General features: G+C 41.4%; 1 protein-coding gene across 8 annotated transcripts in view; it reads left to right on the top strand.

Moving 5' to 3' along the window:
• The window catches only part of iqsec1b (IQ motif and Sec7 domain ArfGEF 1b), a 216,079-nt gene that overhangs the window by 172,847 nt on the left and 24,510 nt on the right, over positions 1–18,722 (top strand). Inside the window, exon 1 of one of the 8 annotated variants that reach the window (XM_053674052.1) lies at positions 8,530–8,605. The exons of 6 other annotated variants lie outside the window; for them this stretch is intronic. Coding sequence is in view for 1 of the 2 variants with exons in the window: in XM_017450618.3 (XP_017306107.1) it covers positions 12,659–12,729 (71 nt within the window). In the remaining variant the exon portion in view is untranslated. Of the gene's footprint in view, positions 1–8,529; positions 8,606–11,896; positions 12,730–18,722 lie in introns of those variants that run through there. One more of the 8 variants, XM_017450618.3, reaches the window with a different exon arrangement.

Here is an 18,722-nt window from a genome sequence, read left to right as displayed (position 1 = left end):
GATTGAAAGCAATTTACCAGTTTGAGAGTCTCAAACTTGTATATACTCACATACTTATATACTTGTATATGTTTTAGAGGTGCACCGATACTAAATATCTCAGCCGATACCGCTACCCGATTATTCAGAGTGATATCGGCCGATACCCATAACCGATTATTCAGAGTGATATCGGCCGATACTAATACCGGGACTCGTTTCACTGCGGCTACTTCCGGTGTAAAGTTTTAGCACTGCAGAGATTACAGAGATTACAAACTGCAGTTTTGTCGTCATACCACACGAGAGACATCATCTTTACAAAATTGATGTGTTTTCCTGCCCTCTTTTGATTGGCAGGATATAATCAGCCCTGATCATCGGGTGTTTTTAAACTACAGGCTGATAGCGGGAATAATAGCCTTTATCGGCCGATACATCAGTGCATCTCTTTTATTTATATATATATATATATATATATATATATATATATATATATATATATATATATATATATATATATATATATATATATATATATATACATAGATATGCATAAGAGTGCTAGAGGGACAATGAAGGACAATGAAAAGATTTTATTTTTTAATCAGGCCCCCTGTGTATCTCTTAATGTATTCAACATGACAGAAACACACTGGAAATCATTAACAGCTTGTAGAAATTACTAATCACAAAAAAAAAACCTGACAGCCTGTTTTTTTCCCTAAACACTCAAAAACACTCCCCAAAACATTCCCAAATCATGTTCATCTAATCTACACTGACAAGCTGACAGTACTCCAGTTCACGGAATGGCAGAGAGCATTACAGAATGAGATGGATGACCTTCAGCATATCACACTTTAAATGTCACAGTCTTCAAACAGGGCTGATTTTTCCCCCTAATCTCCTGTGCCTGTTGAAATTGCACGCACGTTTCAACCAGTAGTACAGTACATTCCTATGTTTTCATCCACAGTCCTTCATGAAACGAAAACATTTGTTTGCAGCTACACAAATGACCATGTACGGATTTTTTCAGGCTTCAGTACTGCTAAGCCAGCGACGTGACTAATCAAAATATTGCTACACTCATCCCACAGTCTGTAATTAACTTGTTCTTTTAGCTTGACTTGCTGCTAAATTGTACCACAGGGTGTTCTTGGTGTTCGCATTTTTAAAAAAAAAAAAAAACATTTTGTTCTAGGAAAGCAATTGAACTGTGCTTTATCAGCAATGTGTCACGCCCGGTTGGTCAGGAAATGAACTCCCTTGGTTAGCATTTCTTCATAGTATGTGCTCCTCTGCCTCGGTTTCTATTAGGATGTAGGAAAACATAGATGAGAATTTGCAAAACGTGTGATTTGTCTGGGTATCCTCAAGGGAATGTATATTTTAATCAGGGACATCACAATGTAATCCCCCACCGCCCCTGTGGAGAGATTGAGCCCCAGGTGGCTTACATGTAGGAGTGGAAGAGAAAAGGAGCAGCAGTTTCATTCTCACCAGCATAAATTACACCAATACTCCCCGGAAAAGCCTCCACTGATCTCTAAACATGAGGAAATGAAGGGAGGTGTTTTGTTGAATTGATGTGTATTTTTAGCTCGGTTCAGTTTGGTGAGTTAAGCCCAATTTTAAATAGTGATATGGCCTAAAAGCAAATCTGTCAAATCGGCATTTCCACCGTTTGCGTTCCTCTGTCAGCGTTCTGTACTTTATTCAGCGTTCTGCAGGTGTTCTCTCCACCTGCCCTCGGTACCAAAAAGAAACTGATCAGAGTTTTGTACATTGACACAATGAGAGAAATTACTGTAACGTTTAAGCCTTTGTTTTCTTTTCTACAGCTACCAGATTCATTCTTTCTTTTCTACCTAGAATACTTGTTTAAATTCCTCTAACTCATTTCTAGTGATAAAAAAAACCACTACCACCAGATCTCACAGACGCTCCTGAACAATCTCACCTGCTGTCACAGTTCATTCTGCACGTATTCGCCATTAAAATATTTTCTAATGAACATGTTGGTTCTGTTTTCCCAAAGAATAAAGAAATACATCATTCCATGCGCATAGATACTGGCCAGGCTAAAGCAGGTATTGAAAATGAATGAATAATTGATTGAGTAAAGCCCAGTTTACACCAAAAAAAAGTGCCACTCGTTGTGAAACTCACTTATGATAATCAATCGGTACGTTTTCATGGACAGCAATAATCCGATATTAAGACGATCCTCAGATTAAGAAACTAGCATGTAAACAGAGATTGTTGATGACCTTAATCTGATTAAAGTCGTACTCGAAGTAAACACCAATGGAATTAAGACGTGTGGAGTATTCCTGTTTTAGTCGCATTATGGACGTGCGTTACAGACACGTACACACCTTAATCACACTATTAACGTCGTGTGGGAGTTTTCACCGCATTGTGCGACAGGACACGATCACACACGGCAGTGCTCAACCGTTTTACGGCAAACGAGAGCACGGCTGCGTCCCAAACCGCGTACTCGCCTGCTATATAGTGGGCGAAATACATGTATTTCAGCTACTATATAGTAATTAAGTAACTAGTTTAGGACGCAGCCACGTCTTCAAGCAGTCGTCGATTTGCACGTACAGCACGACAAAATAATTAACTGCACTTGAAGCTTTCGTAAAATGAAAAATAAAAACACCCAAAACTGTATACGGTTCCATAACGAAGACCGACTGTACGTCGATACGTGAAATTCTGGAGGGACGTCGGACGGCGTGACGCGGGGACGTAATGACGTGTGCCGTTAATCGCTCTCTGTTCTATAACACGTCAAACCTGAACATGAAAGGAGTATTCGAAAAGCGACTCATGTAAACAAATTAATCACAATATTGTCTTATTCGGAATAAGGTCAATAATTAGATTACAGCTGTCCGTGTAAACGTAGTCAGTGTTGACTTTCTCTGTCCCTTGAAATTCTGCCGTCCGCGTAAGAGTAAAAAAACACCCGTTCGTGTTGACTCCCAATGCGTCCCTCTAGTGGGGAATGAATATATTATTGTCTCCATGTTGTCATTCCAGTCTGCTGAAGGTCAGTGCTGTTGCTGAAAGTTAGATTATGTTGGAATCATAAGTGTTGCTGATTTTTCTAATACAAGTGTCTGACCTCACTGTCTGCAAACCCTTCCACTGAGCCAAGCCTGTTTAGTTTATTATGCAGTTACCTGTAGTTTTAACAAATCCTGTAAACAACCACTTTGTAGTGTATCCAGTGCTTTAAAAGCTTCTCCCTGAATAATGATGCTGTGTTGATGCAGTCAGTCTGAAATGTCAGTCTGATGCGTGTGGTCTTTATAGTGTTTAAGGCATAAAAACACATTAAACTCTGCTGCAGCTAAACTGCTGTGTTACATGTGTGTCCTGGAATGCTCAGAATACGCATCGACTCCACTCACTGCCTCTCGTAAATGTTAAAGCTGACAACTCCCTGATGTGCGACTCCATCCATGTTCACACATACCATTATAGCAGGTTCTCATGAGTAAATTGCTTTAACATTTACGGCACAAACATTACCGGTGCCTGTTACACGTTTTAATGAGGATGCGGTCAGACGTGTTAGATACTGTAAGTGAGGTAACCAGTGCAAGCCAGTTCATGGTGATTGATAGTTTGTGTTGGGCTTTAGAATAGTGATCTTCTCATCAGAAAAGCATTTGTTGATGTGAATTCCTGTACGCGGGTTCGGATGTTTTTCATTAAGAAATAGATTGAAGCCTCTTGACATTGGAGAACCCCCGTTTTATAGTTCATTCTTATTTCCAAACAATTATTCCCACTGTTTCTGGAACCCGATCTTGCATAACAATGGCGTGTTCGACATTGGATTTCCATAACGCTTTATTTTTGTATGTGCTGCAGCAAGTGAAGCAACAATGTGATGATACCAATTGAAATTCATGGGCTGAACCTCGGATACAAATAGTCATTACTCTCCATTGCCCTGACCTTGGAATTCCAATTCCTCCTGTCATTCAAACTCGGTGAATGAGGCTTAATGTTCAGCATTTGAGTCCAGACAGCTTGTGCTTGGCATTGTTTGTGTCTCTATCTGCTCTATTATAATCTCGCTATAATTTATTGGCAGGCGTCAAGAGAATGGGCAAAGATATTTTTTGTTTGTTTTTTTTTGCACTGAAAAAAAGAAAAGAAGTTGTATTAAAATTAAACCCATGCAATCTGTGTGTTATTCATTACGTACCCTTATATCCATGAAGGGTGCCAATAATTTTACAGCCGACTGACTTTTACAGTCTGGGATGGTGTACAGTCGTGTGAAAAAGTAAGTACACCCCATGGAAATTGTTGGCTTTTTGGACATAATTGGCCAAGCAAACATTTAATATCTTTGAAACGGTGCCTATTAATGAAGCTGATATACTTGAACAAAACAACAAGGAAAATTCGCTTTTTCAATCATTTATTCAACAGAAATATCAGTAGATGGGATAATAGATCATTCTTCTGTGGAAAAGTAAGTACACACTTGGTCTCAGACGTATTGCCCACTTTAGCAGACAAACTTCTTGTAGGCGTTTTTCATAATTGTCCACCAGTCCCTGACATCGGTTTGCTGGAACTTTTCCATGCAATACTCTTTCAGTTATTTGAGGGTTTTCTTGAATTTACTGGCAGTTTTTCCCCAAAAATTTTTAAATGGGATTCAAATCTGGGCTTTGACTCGGCCATTCCATAACCCTCCATTTCTTTTTGAGCCGTTCCTTGTTGGATTTGCTCGTGTGCTTAGGGCCCGTATCATGTTGAAAGGTCCGCTTTCAGTACAGCTTCAACTTTCAGACTGATGACCTCACGTTATCTTCAAGCACTCTTTGATATGATGCAGAATTCATAGTTGAGTCAGTGAATGAAAGCTGTTCAGTCTCTGAAACAGCAAAGCAACCCCAAACCATAACATTTCCACCACCGTGCTTCACAGTTGGTATGAGGTGCTTCCCCTGAAAAGCTGTCTTTGATCTGCGCCAAACATGTCTGCTGTTACTGTGAACAAGCAACTCTATCTTTGACTCGTCTGTTCAGAGCACAGCAACAGTTGCCAGACTTGCTAGCAGATCCTGTGATGAAATTTTGGGGTTCTTAGAGACCTCTTTTTGCATCAGACGGTCTGCTCTCGGGCTGAATTTGGTGGGACGGCCAGTTCTGGACTAATTGTCGTTCGTTTGAAATCTGCGCCATTTGTAGATTATTTTCCTGATGTATATTCAATAATTTGGAGATCTTTTTAAATTCCGTGACCAACTCCACAGCCATTTTTCTGAAGGCCTTACAGAACTCTTTAGATCATGGCACGATGATGTCTCTTGTGTGGAATGATGACAAAACTGCAGTTTGTAAACTCTGTAAACTCTGATGACATTTTACACCGGACGCAGAAGCGGGAGTTTCTGTGAGTCTAACATTTTTCAAATGGAGAGAATAAAGTTTTTATTTGCATGTCTTTCAGAATTCTTTTAAATTAATTATTATTCATTTAAAAGAAAGCATGTCTGTATCGGCTGATATCACTCTGAATAATCGCGTATCGGTATCGGCTGAGAAATTAAGTATTGGTGCATCTCTAGTCTGGAACAGTTCCAGAATGAATGAACTCACACTCTCCTGTAGACCTAAGGCATGATTATGAAAAACTATGTTTTGTCCCTGAGCCGGTAGACTAATGAAAATGATCTCTTATCTGTAGCGAACAGGGAATCATTTATCAGTCAGGGAGAAGTTCTGAATAACTTATTTTTTTTCCCTATGAAAAGTAAAACTGATGTCTCATCAGTTGTCAAGGACTTGTGTGTTATCTTCACGGTGTGAGATGAATCGTGTCTTGTCAAAAGAGCATTTGTCTAATAAAAATTTGGCACTGTGTATGGAAACCTGATTGCCTGGGTTTTATGTGGGTTTAAATATTACTGTGATCACAAATGGACAGTCATTGCAGGAGTGTTTTGCAGGTCACAAGTCATAATGACGCATGTTGAGTCAGTTCCAATGCGTCATTTTGAAACCACAGCTGGATTATGGAATCTATCTGCCTTCCATAATTAGCTCAAAATCATCAAAAAAAAGTCAGCTGTGGTACAGACACTAACCACTCCCTTCCTGTAATGCAGCCTCACACACACACGCACACAAACACACACACACTTTCACACAGTGCGTCCTCTCTGTCTTTAGCACTGCTTAAAAAAAACTGGGGGGGGGGGGGGGGGGGGGGCACAGAGCAGTCCGGGCAGCAGAAAGGTTGCTGTTATACGAGGTGCCAAGACACCCTGTGCCACAGCTGGCAAGGTGTACACGGGCTTGGCTACACACAACAGCTGTATTGTGTGTGCTTAGTGTGAGTCCATGCAATAGGGCAAGAGGTTGAGGAGAGGAAGGGCAGGGGCATGCTGGTGTCCATGGAAACACCTGAACATAATGCACACTTGGAGCTAATATTGGTTACCTGTACAAACACTGCTTTTGTACTTCATTGGGTTTCATCAGCTTGAGGGTGGTAGGTCTTGTCTCATTTTATACCCTGATTTTCTCTTTTATCGCTCATTAAAATAATTGTTCTACCTTTTCAATTCGTTGGTGCCTCATGAAGCCCTATAACAGCTACTTAAGATGCCTAAATGTATAACTTCTGTGGTTAATTTACTTTTGACTTGCGTTATTTCAGCTCCAAGAGTTCTACATTTCTATTTTCTGCCTGTTTCTGTGTGCTGGTCTGATTCGGGTTATGTCAGGTACTCCCAGGTAGCGATATACAGTGGTGCTTGAAAGTTTGTGTTCGATTTTTCTAGATTTCCGCATCAATATGACCTAAAACAACATCAGATTTTCACACAAGCCCTCAAAGTAGATTAGGAGAACCCAATGAAACAAAAATTTGTCCAATGTTACGTATTTGTGAGTGTGCGTACATGCAGTGTGGTTGGAGAAGCCTGTGGTTAATTAGTCTGTAGTTCGGCTGAGCGTTCATGCTCACCATTTCTGCACCACCGTGGCACTGCGGATGCTGTCAGTACCGCATGTACAAAATACGTCTTGTTTTGGACTCGTGGCTTGGATTAAAACAAAAAATAGTTTGAGAGAAGTTTTGGGTTGTCATTCCGTATCCGCACAGTTTTAAGCAGGTGGAAAATCTACGCATTTGTAGTTTTTAACTAAGATTATACTGGAGACGTATGTTTACCGTAATGAATAAATCTTCACATTTAAATATGGATGCTTTAGGTGTCTTAAAAGCACAGATCCCTACGCGTCAAACAAGCATCGTACACTGAATAAACTTATTCACATCTTTGGAACTATTGATCTGCTTTGATTAGTTTCTTGATTTAAGTTTCTTGATCTAATCACCTCAGCTTGTCTCCGAGTTCCTTCTCTATCCCATCAGTCCAAGTGTCTTGTTTCATACCACATGTTTTGAGGCTGTTTCTCAGCAGGATTCTGCACATATTTATTCAACCCCTCCCCCTTCGCTTTTTTCAGCTTCTTCTCATTTTTCTCCATCTGTCTGTCTGAAACGATGGCTGACTATGGCTTATATCTGGAACATGTGTCACCCTCTTGCCTCTTTCAGTCTGCAGAACTTTTTTTTTTTTTTTTTTAGACGTCTAACCGGCGAAACACTGCAGTGTACACAGCACATTTCCCACCCTGGAGCACTCTTCGGTCCCTGCTGTGTGAGAAGAAGCAGGAGGAGATAACTTAAGCACGTCCACGTCTTTCTGTTTAGACCGGATCTCTGAGGTCACTTTGTGCAGGAGGGAGCATGTGGAGTCTATAAAATCGCAAAGTGCTTGAGGCTGAACCTGTGAGATAAATATAAAAGAGGTATAGATATACAGTACACGCCTCATTTCCACTCATGTTCTTAGCAAATTACAGAATTAATCCGAGAAGGTTGTAGACCATCAATGCCTCCACGCTTGTAAAAGCCTGACTTTATTGCCCTGCACATGTTCCTTCACTAGGAAAAGTTCTTTTTCTTTGGGGTTTCTTAAATATTCCCTGAAGACCCAAAAAGGCCAAGGCTTTTGCAGTAGCTCTTGAAACCTTCATGGAAAGTTAATATGTCATGTTTCCTCACCGGTCAAGTTAAAATGCAGAGTAGCACTCGGCAAAAGCTTTGACGTCTCAGAGGGGCTCAGAAGATAAGTTTCCAGACTTCCTGTCTTTTCGGTAATGAGGTACAGCAGATGTAGTTCCAAACTGTTGCTGTGTGATGATGGAAGCAAACTGGAACAAGACACCAGAATATCTCACATCTGACTGCAGATCAGTGCTGCTATGCTTGTTGGTTTAGATTGACATAAATCTTCTTCATCTTCAGTGAGGACTGGAGTAATTGCCCAACAATTCGCTCTCTGACCTCCCAGCTTTGAGCAAATCCAGTGTGTGGGTTTGCCTGTCAGTATCTGATGAGCTCCTGTGGTGTGTTTATGCTCTTGGTCAGTGCCCAGCTTCGGACATAGCCAACGTCAGTACTTAAAGCTGAGCTGCTGAACAGGAGCTTTGGAGATTTACAGCCTGAGCTGAGCAAGAATGAGCTGCAGCCTCTGGACTCTTATCTGACATGTTTACAGAGGTACCGCTTCATCTGCGTCCTATAAATTATTCTACAACTCTATTGACCGAAGAGGAAATTTACCGACACGGAATACATTTTTAATTGTCTGAGTGTTGATTATATCGTTGATAGTTCCTGTCTATTGGTTTTCTAAACAGAGCATGACGAAAGTTTTTAAAGCCATTTCAGCTGATCATTATCTGCACTCTTGCCAAGCGATGGATGCAAAATCCAGACAGTTGTTTGATCCATGTGCTATGGTATGTTTCGGGGAGCACAGCTAATTCTCTACTCTGCTCGGTGCATATACTGTAATATGTGAAGGTTTTCAAGCATCCATGTCACACTGGGATATTGTGCTACTCATCCGAGAGCCTTCATCGGGCCAGCAGACTCTCAGATGAGTCGAAAATATCTTCACAGTGAAGACTTGTTGGTTCAGGCTGGAAACACAAGCTTGTCCAGGAACCAGGGAACACGGATGACACAAGATTCCAGGAGTTAATTATATTATATTTATCTACAAACAGGACACGATTTGTAGTCGGGAATCGCTCAGAATTAGCTTAATTGCGCTGTAGATACTACAGCAGTGCTTGCATTTCAGCTGCTTATCATTAGTTCTGCACATAATTGAGAGCCTTTAGGGCACGATCTTGCATATTAAGAAACACCATTTATGACTTCATTAACCGGCAGTGCGCTTTTTTTTAATGCACTGTTCACGAACATTTTTGTGTTGGAGAATAAAAGCTTTTTAGATTTGCTGAGGGTAGAGCTATGGTTAACTGGACTTTTTATTGTTCCCGCACTGACTGTTAAATACAAAAAACTAGGATGAGCAGGGTGCACTTAGCTAAATGACGGTGTTAAATTGAGAGAGCCTTGATTATGTAGAATGCATGCAGTAGGCCCTGTAGATATGCTAACGTGTGTGTGTGTCGCGTAAGCCGTAGAGTTTAGCGAGTGAGGTGGGAACCTATGTAATCACATGGGAGGATTCAGGTTCACTGTAAACCCATTTTTAGTGCCTGAGGATGGCAATTTGTGCTATTTGTAATTTTAATTATTGTTCTGTAGTCCTATAGATGACACTTTAGTTGCTAGCTGCGTTACTGGAATCAAAATTGGCAATAAAATTTAAGCAAATTAAGTTGTTGTTTGTTGTTGTTGTTTTTTTTTTAAATTCGAGTTCATCATGATTTATTCAGATTCTGTAGCTCAGTGCTATTTCATCAGCTGTAGCAGACTCGAATAAATTTGAGATTTAGATGTCCCATGATCTCAGGACATTTCTGAGGGGGGGGGGGGGGGGGGTGTGAGGGTTCCTACTTACTGGAGACCTTACAGGAAAAAGTGAATGGAGCTCTGTGTAAGGGACTCTTCATAGCCAATCCAAACTATCTAACACGAGCTGAAAGATTTTGAAAACTTGCTCTTACTCTTGAGAGCTGTAGTCAAGTGTAGATAGAAAAATGAGGTGAGGTTGGTACTGAAATGACAGCAGACACATTGGCACCAACATCTCCCACGGGCTCATGGCAAGCTGCATGCCGTCTGCCCCGGCAGCACTCTGTCAGACTGACATTGAGACATGTAATAAATGACAGCTGCTGGGACTGTAAGGTTGAAAGTAAGGGGCAGTTCTCAGAGTTGCCCCTTCCCCAAAACAGGTGTCTAGAAGATATCAGTCGAATGAGAGGAATAGGAACTCTGTCCTACTTTGTCCTTCACCGCAGAACAGATCAGAGTCTAACACACAGCGGACCCAGAAACTTTTAAGAGACGGATTTTATTCGACCTTGGAGCATTTCCTCAACTTATTGAGAACTAATGTAGATTAATACCTTTTGGTAAAAGGAGCAACAAAGTGCAAGCTGATTTCTTCTGTTCAGATGTAGTGAGTAACTTACCCCGGAACTATGGAGAGATAATAGTCTGGGCTTCTCTGTCCGCTGATTAGGATGTACGTGGCTTTGAACAGACTCCTATACGTTCTTCACGCTGCTCCGTGAGAAGCTTTTGACATGTTAAGGAGATCTAATTGAACTTCAGACCCTTCAGCATGAATAGTTTTGATGTCGTTAGTGATGAGCTCTGTCGGGTGGCTCTCCGAAGCGTCAAGACACAGTGACCTTGTATGAATACGTTGTGCATTTTCATTTCTTTATAATGATCAACTGGCATTGGGGAATTGTGGGTGGGGAAATAAAACACACGGAGGAATCTTCACACCTATCCACCCACACATTCGCTGCTCGGTGTTCGCTTGATGAGGCAAAACATAGAAATGTGTTCAACACACCCTCGCTATTAACCCACGCACTTTGTAATGTTTAGTCTAGAATGCAGCTGTTTGGAATAGTGTGGGTTTTATTGATTCTGTAAATGAATCACAGCAATTAATTTGGTTTTCTTTGACTGCTCAGGGTGATTTCATTTATTCTGTGTTTGCCCTAAGGCTAAAGCAGGCTGGATGCTTTTCTTTTTTTTTGAGATAATAAATAGGAAGGATGAAACGTGGATCCCTTCTGTTTCCACAGCTGAAATTGTTTTCATGTCTAGAATGAATAGATGTCTACACGATACACAGTACACAGCCCACAAATCTTCAGTGGTCCATCTTGTCTCTTCTTTCCATGACATTGGGTGTGTTTTAATCTTAGACCTCGGGGAGTATGAGCTCTGGACAAAAGTGAGAAATGAAAGGCTTCACTCTTGGGAGTGACTGAAAATATTCCAGCAATTACAGCCACACCGTCAGCTTGGACATAAAGCTGGATGGTGCTGGAGACGTGATTCCCATTATGTGTTTTTTTCCAACTATGATCAAAGTCAAGTCACTGCAGACCTCCTGAGGACTGCGTTGCTCTAATTTCCGGTTGAATATTGATGCTTTGTTTCATCTCAGAACTATGCATTTCTCACTGCGCGATGGGTGACAGCACTGCTCCTACGACACCCATTGTTTAGTTAATGATGTAAGCAAGAGGAAATGTGTAAACCCGCCTTACGTAAGGAAACGGGAGGAGGGAAAAACAGAGGACAGATTATAGAGATGTTATTCAAGGCCTTGGTTATAAATATGGTGGGGTGTGTTTTTAGCCTTTTGCTTTGCAAGCTAACTCAGCCCTGCCTCTAAAACATTGCAATTCAGTCACATTTAAAGGACTTTTTTAATGTTTACCCATTTTTTATTTTTATTTATTTATTTTTTTTAAATTTTTGTTTAAATTTGTTCAAAACCGTTGGATGCATTTGGAAGAAGGCCCAAATGCAAGATATCAGAAGTTAAAGGTATACCAAGGTTTTATGTGTTCTATAGTGAATTGGCCACTCGTGAGTGGTGCATATGGCCCTTTAAGAGGACTCGTTCATGTAAACAGTGGTGTGAGGAGAGAATAGTGACCACCATGTTTGGCTGCACCTCTCCAGCAGCCCCTGCCGTCTGGAGCACGTCTGTCACACATGTAGGGCTCAGGTTACTGCCAAGAGTCACTTTGGCCCCTAGGAACAGCAGCTGAAGCCTTCAAGAGAGATAGAGAGAGATGGAAAGATATAAAGGGAGGGATAAAGGCTTCCTCCACTTCTTAACTTCTCTAACAGCCTGAATCCATCCTGCAATCTGGCTATTATTAGCCCCACTTCCTCTCCTGGTCCAAAGGGGCTTCCCACTCTTTTAGCTATCATCTCTTTCAACTCTTTGGACTCTGCCTTTACTAGTCTGACGTGTATATTCTTCAGTCTTTCATACAGTCTAGGTTGTACAGGACCAAGCTAAACATTGCTCTTTGGGCCAGACTCGTTTATATTCCTGCCATCTAATTAGATTGCTGGACGAAGGAATTCCCTCCCCTTTTAGCCACAGTCACTGGCACGCACTCTGTTCTACCCCCTCCTCGCTATCCACAGAGCTAAGAGAAGGAAAACAGGGATTCCGTGACTGTGGAGTCCACAGAAGCTGGATGAAGAGTGTAACACTTTGCTTATGACAAAGAGGATCTGCTTGCCAAGGAAATGGGCAGCCATGGGTCAAAGCAATGCTGCTATTTGTAGGGATCAGAACGCAACATGTGGTGTTTGCAGTGTACATCTGACAGAAGCCAGTCTCTGCTGGAGCTGGAGCTGGAGCCGAACAGCTGGTAAGCTTTTAGCCTGTGTGTATGACGGGGGTGTACATTACTTTGGGTAAGGGGACTCGCATATACCTAATGTGTGTATATATTAAAGGCCGAGAGAAAGTACAGTAGGAAAGTTGTTCTCTTTGAAAGTCTGGATGAATAAGCTTGAACGGCCAACCGATTTTATATTACATTATAAGGATCTCTTTAACTCTGTTCCCTCTAAACTTTTGCTTTTCCGCCACACTAAATATCTCTCGGTGGAGCACCTCAGGATTTTACGGACCTGATCGCATGTAAAACTCCAGTGAATGTGGAGATGAAGAAGAAATGCGACAACTGGTCGCATTTCATTGGGTGTCCTATGAATGGAGTCGTATAAAAGCACGGATATGTCGTCGTTGTTCATGAGAATTTTTCGTGCATGAATTCTCAAATTCGTATAAGACAATGTCGGTGTTTATTTAGCGCTATCTAAACACAATGTCCATTTCATCTTTCCCGGAGTGGCGGACTCTTTAATCATATTCAAACCGCTCCTCTCTAATTATTGCAAATTACAGGAAAATCCCACCGATTCAGAGGTTATCACATTGGACCTCTTGTGTATAACTTTTAATTTGGGGGGGGGGTCATTATTGTCAGACACAGACACACACACACACACAGTGTTATCAGTTTGTGGTTCATAGTCATGACTGTTGCTTGTTTAGGTCCCAGAGAAATGCACTTCGAGCTAAATGCAGGTTCAGCTTGGCCATTCTGGTGAACGCCAGGCTTTTTTGAGCCTTTCAGACTGTGGCAGAGGATTTCTGAGGCATTCAGCCTGGACGCTATGGTTTTTAATGTGCTGCAGCTCTTCTTGTCATACCTCCACACTGCACCGTGTTGAACAGTTGAATAACTAATGAGAAGTAGTGTCATGGAATTTTCTCGTATGGTACTCGTCGGATTCGGACACTGTAGTCTTATTTCACCATGTCTCGCACCAACAAAGTCTGCTTAGCGTTCGGACCTCGTGGTAGAATTTCTATTGTCATTTATGCTAACCGATACAGACCCGAGCTTATTCAGTTCTCCATTAAACCAGTGTGTTAGATAGACTCGAGTGCGATCGCTACAGTGACTCTACTCTATAACATGCCATCTCACTTTGAAACCAGTTTTTGTTGAATAGGCAGAGCTATAACAGCAGATGTACACACCACTGTTGACTGTCCAAACATATACGCTATCTGAAGCTAATAGTGATGCTGGCAGAGGAAAATATAAGTATTGGTGAGAATTCATTTCCACAATCATATTGTTTGCCAAATAAAAGAATTGGGGTTTAGACAAATACGATCCAGGAACCACTAAGCAAAGCCTTTTACCCTCAGATTCATTTGCTTTGGATAAAACCAGCAGTCAAATAAATAAATAAATATAACAGTAGGTATATAGGTGAGGACTAGGGTTTTAGCTCATGGGCCCAGAATGTCTCCAGCAGTCTCCCAACCTTCCAGGCACTACCACAGAACATTAACACTCCTGTAAACTCTGCAGTCTCTCTTTGTGTTATTATCTAATGAGCTAGCTATTCATTGTTGGATCTAATTTGGGTCCTTTTCAGTTTTCATGCCAGTAAAAGGATATTTCAGTTGCTTCAGATAGTGGTGTGTGTGTGTGGGACTGTATTTTTACTCCCACCCCTGAAGGTATTCTAGGATGGATATCCTGCCTGCTCCTGCAGTTACATTTGTTTGTACTCACCCGCAATATTTTCTAATGAAGTTCGTCGGTTCTGTTTTCCAAAATATGAAGAATTAAGTCATTAAAACCTCAGCGGCCCTGGACGGAATAAAGCAGATCGTAAAAAAGAACGAATGAGTAGCAAAATTCACACCAGACACGACTTGCACAAAGCTGCATCTGCTACGCTTCAGTGTCCATGAACGTGGTCTTTTATGCCATGCGAGCTGCACCTGACGGTTTGCATCCCTTCTTATGAGAGTAAATGTCACCTGCTCCTGCAAATTTTTTTGTTGGTTCATGGTGGATACTGGTTGTGGTTCGCAGCTCTACCTTCAGATTCTGACCGAGGAATTGTGATCGTAAATAGATACTATACAGCTGTGTATTTTATACACATAAACAAGCTGTATCTCGGGCAGCAAGGAGCGAGCGTTCAAGCTCCAGGACATGTCGGGACAACCGATGTGGAGGTCTACACTGTTAATGTGACGTGTGGTTTATGGTCTGAAATGTAAATGAGCTCTCATTATATACACTTGTTAGGCTCACCATCTGTACCTGAGTCAGATAATGATGAGATAAAACTCAGATTAGCCCATAAAATTTTTTTTTTTTTTTTTTTTAAATCCTCACTGAAAACCTTTCACTGAATCAGCATAATTTCAAATAAGTGTGCATTTGAGTTTAGTTTTTTTTTTTTTTTTTTGTACATAGTAAGCATTTGATTAAGGTTTTGTGTGCATTAAGGATGGGTTTATCGTGTTTTAACGCTTTAGATTTAGATCTGATGGGTTGAAATCTATTCTGGTGCAAAGAACAAACTCGGGGGGAACTCCGTTCCACTGGACAAGAGATAATCGAGATGAATCAGTAGTGTTACATGGCAGTTAGACTGGATTTTGTGAGAGAATGTCACGGTAATGTGTGCCGGCTGGGGTTTTCCGCAATTGTAAGAGACGAGCAACATTCGCACTAAAAGGCAAAAATCTGATATGACACCTACTTATTTATCAGCCTTCTTTTTGCAGAACGGTCCTACTGTGCACATTCTGTCTATTGGCTAACATTCCCAATTAACATTTGCAGGGTTTAAGGTCAGCTAGATGAACCCGGCATGAAGCTAAACGAATCTCTATTGGAAGCAAATTCCTTGTGCGCATTCGATTTTGGTCTGGCCGCTGGTTTAATACAACGCTGTGCCGAAAAGCACCGCTGGGATACGGGGAAGACGTTCAAATTCCTCCCGGAGTTCCCCGAGCAGGTAGCTTTAATTCAATTGACGGACACTTTCCCTTTCCTCAGCATCACTTTGCTCATCTCTACACGCTCAGTTGATCAGGAAACAAAGGCCCGGATGGGAAAAGTCTCAATCATTCGTGCTCTTTGTTTTATATGAAGGCCAGGCAGAAGCAGGGTAAGCATGGATAGCGACCTTTCAAGTGATCCGAGATGTGATCTAAGTGGACACTTTTTGCATTCTTGATAGTATAAGTAAGCAGGTTCTGTCCAGTTTCACTCACGCTCCATACTTGGTTAGTTGTTATTCGCTGTGTGATGGTGAAAACAAGTGCAAACTCTACTAGTGTTAATATTTCAACTTCGTGCTGTTGCATCATCTCCTCACAAATGAGGAGTTATGGGTGTTACTGGCCTACCATTTAGTGGGTAAAAACCTGATCCAATGTAGTTACTCTTGCTGGGTATATTGCTTTTCCAATTATTCGGTATGAACAATTGTGCACAGATTTGTGAGCACATTCTTCAGCCCTAAAAAAAAGACTTTCGGTGTCATTATGTTCAATTTGCTGCCATGTTCATGGACACATAAACTAATATAGAGCAGAAATTGAAGATGTGAGCTGGGTTGCCAGTTGGTGAGAAGAATAAAAACAGTGGCAGCTTGCCTCTGAGCTTGAGCTGAGTAGCTTTACGTTTTAATTCCAGATCAGAAAATAAAATCACAGGATCACCCATTGAAAACTGCGTCCTTCAGTGCTACTTTCTTAACATCGCCACACCTTTCCTTGAAGCATCTGTCTTACAGAAGAATGAAAAAACAAAAACAAAACAAAAAAACCTTTACTGTCATTTAGTAATTTGTCAATTTTTGCCCCCGGTGTCATTCCTCACGGCTCAGAGCGCAGGCTTTGAAGACCGTGTTTCTCTCGCTCAGAATAAAAGAGCTGTCCTGTGAGAGATGAGAAGGCACCAAAACAAAATGAAAATCTCATTTCACTCATCATTTCAAAATGTGCATCCAGTGCATTCTGAAAGGCATGAGACATCAGTCACGGAAGCTGGCAGTCGTTCCAGCTCCGTGGAGCCCCGAACAGAGACGGCACCAAATCAGCTGCCAACTGTGTCATCCGACACATCCCCGTGTGCCTCTTTTTGCTGTTATTATGTGACATAATTCCATATTAAACTGCAGTTTCATTATTAAATTATATTATACTGTACCAATGAAAACAGGTTGACAATTAAACCACCTACATTCTGGATGTTGTTCTCCTTGTCTGATCAACCGAGCCCGAGGGCCTTATAATGCAGCCCGATCAGACCAAAACAGTGATGTCACCATGAAAATGTCTGCCTTCTGTGCTTAATCCAGGTTCAGGATCAGTCTGCATGGAAGTGGTCATGACTACTGATGCTGTTTGGTCATGCTGCCTCAGTAATTCTAATAAACCACCAATAAACCAGTGCTTTTTCAGCCTGATATCATTCTACCACATCTGTATCGTATGTGATTACCACTGACTGTAATGTTTTATGCACTGAGTAAAGAATGCAAAACCTTTTTACTCAAACCTATTTTTTTTTTTTATTCGTCATTGCCTAGTGGACTCTGTAGGTTGCTGTCCTCTACTCACTCCCAATCTGCCATTTGGTGTACCACACATTATCATTGACTCTAGCTGTCAGTAAATACATTTTATTTTATTTATTAAAATTGTCGAACTAACTAGCACTTAAGTAGCTAACTGGCATAGATTTAGCTCAAACTGCATTAGCTGCATTGCTTGTCCTGGTGAACATTGGATGCCAGCTCGCCAACCCCCATAACATGAACTTTTTTCCTTGTTAGCTCAGCTTCAGGATGATATGTTTTTTATATATTTGAGTTTGAGTGGGATAGTAGTTGTAGTTTCTGGGTTACCCAAGTACAGGACAAAGTCCTTAAAGCATGCCCGGTGGGCAAACAATGTCTGCTTGTCATACGTTTCCAACACGGAAGTATTTCCAGTTCAGACTAATTCTTGGTTCATGTATACCACAGTACCTCAGGGAAATGCTTTCTACATTGTTGGAAAGTTGCAAAAAATGTACATAACTTTGCAAAAAATGTACATAACTTTTATAATACTCTCTTTTTAAAAATGTTCTCCCTGTGTCACGGTGGCTTACTGGTTAGCGCGTGCGCCTCACACCTCCAGGGTCGGGGGTTCGATTCCCACCGTGGCCCTGTGTGTGCGGAGTTTGCATGTTCTCCCCGTGCTGCGGGGGTTTCCTCCGGGTACTCCGGTTTCCTCCCCCAGTCCAAAGACATGCATGGTAGTCTGATTGGTGTGTCTAAAGTGTCCGTAGTGTATGAATGTGTATGTGATTGTGCCCTGCGATGTATTGGCACCCTGTCCACCTTTGTACCCCGCCTTGTGCCCCATGGGATAGGCCCTGGGATAGGCTCCAGGTTCCCCGTGACCCTGAAAAGGATAAGCGGTATAGAAGATGGATGGATGGACTTGCATCCTAGTCAAGTCAAATGGCTTCATCATCATTTCAACCATATACAGCTTGTGCAGCGTACGGTGAAAACGAAACCAGGACCATGCGACTACAAGAGATTACACAGAACTAAATAAGACATTACTGCATAACGTGTCGAAACAGCACAAGACTGTACATTAACTACTAAAACCGGACAACAAGCGCAGTAAGTGACTAGACCGATCAGTTCTAGTGTGAAAGTGTCCGGGTTTTAAAAAACCCTTTATAAGGAATTTCATTAATAAACAGTAAAAGATTCATGACTGTATCATTCAATATACTAATGTTTTGATATTACACATTAGGAAAGGATTATAACGGTCAAAATCAAGACTAGATGGAGTGAGTGAATGAAGTGAATGTTTTGTGTATGCTGATTTTCACTGTTGTTTTCATCTGGTCAGTGTTGCACACTGCTGCTCGCTAATTCATTTAATTACAGGACGATCCGTTAAGCCGAATTTAATCAACTGCCACTGAGTAGATGCAGAGAGCTCAATAAGTGTGTGTGT

This window comes from Ictalurus punctatus, chromosome 21 (genome assembly GCF_001660625.3).
Source record: "Ictalurus punctatus breed USDA103 chromosome 21, Coco_2.0, whole genome shotgun sequence".
Classification (NCBI taxonomy): domain Eukaryota; kingdom Metazoa; phylum Chordata; class Actinopteri; order Siluriformes; family Ictaluridae; genus Ictalurus; species Ictalurus punctatus.
Note: the sequence above shows the minus strand (reverse complement) of the source record. Positions and strands in the feature narration are given on the sequence as shown.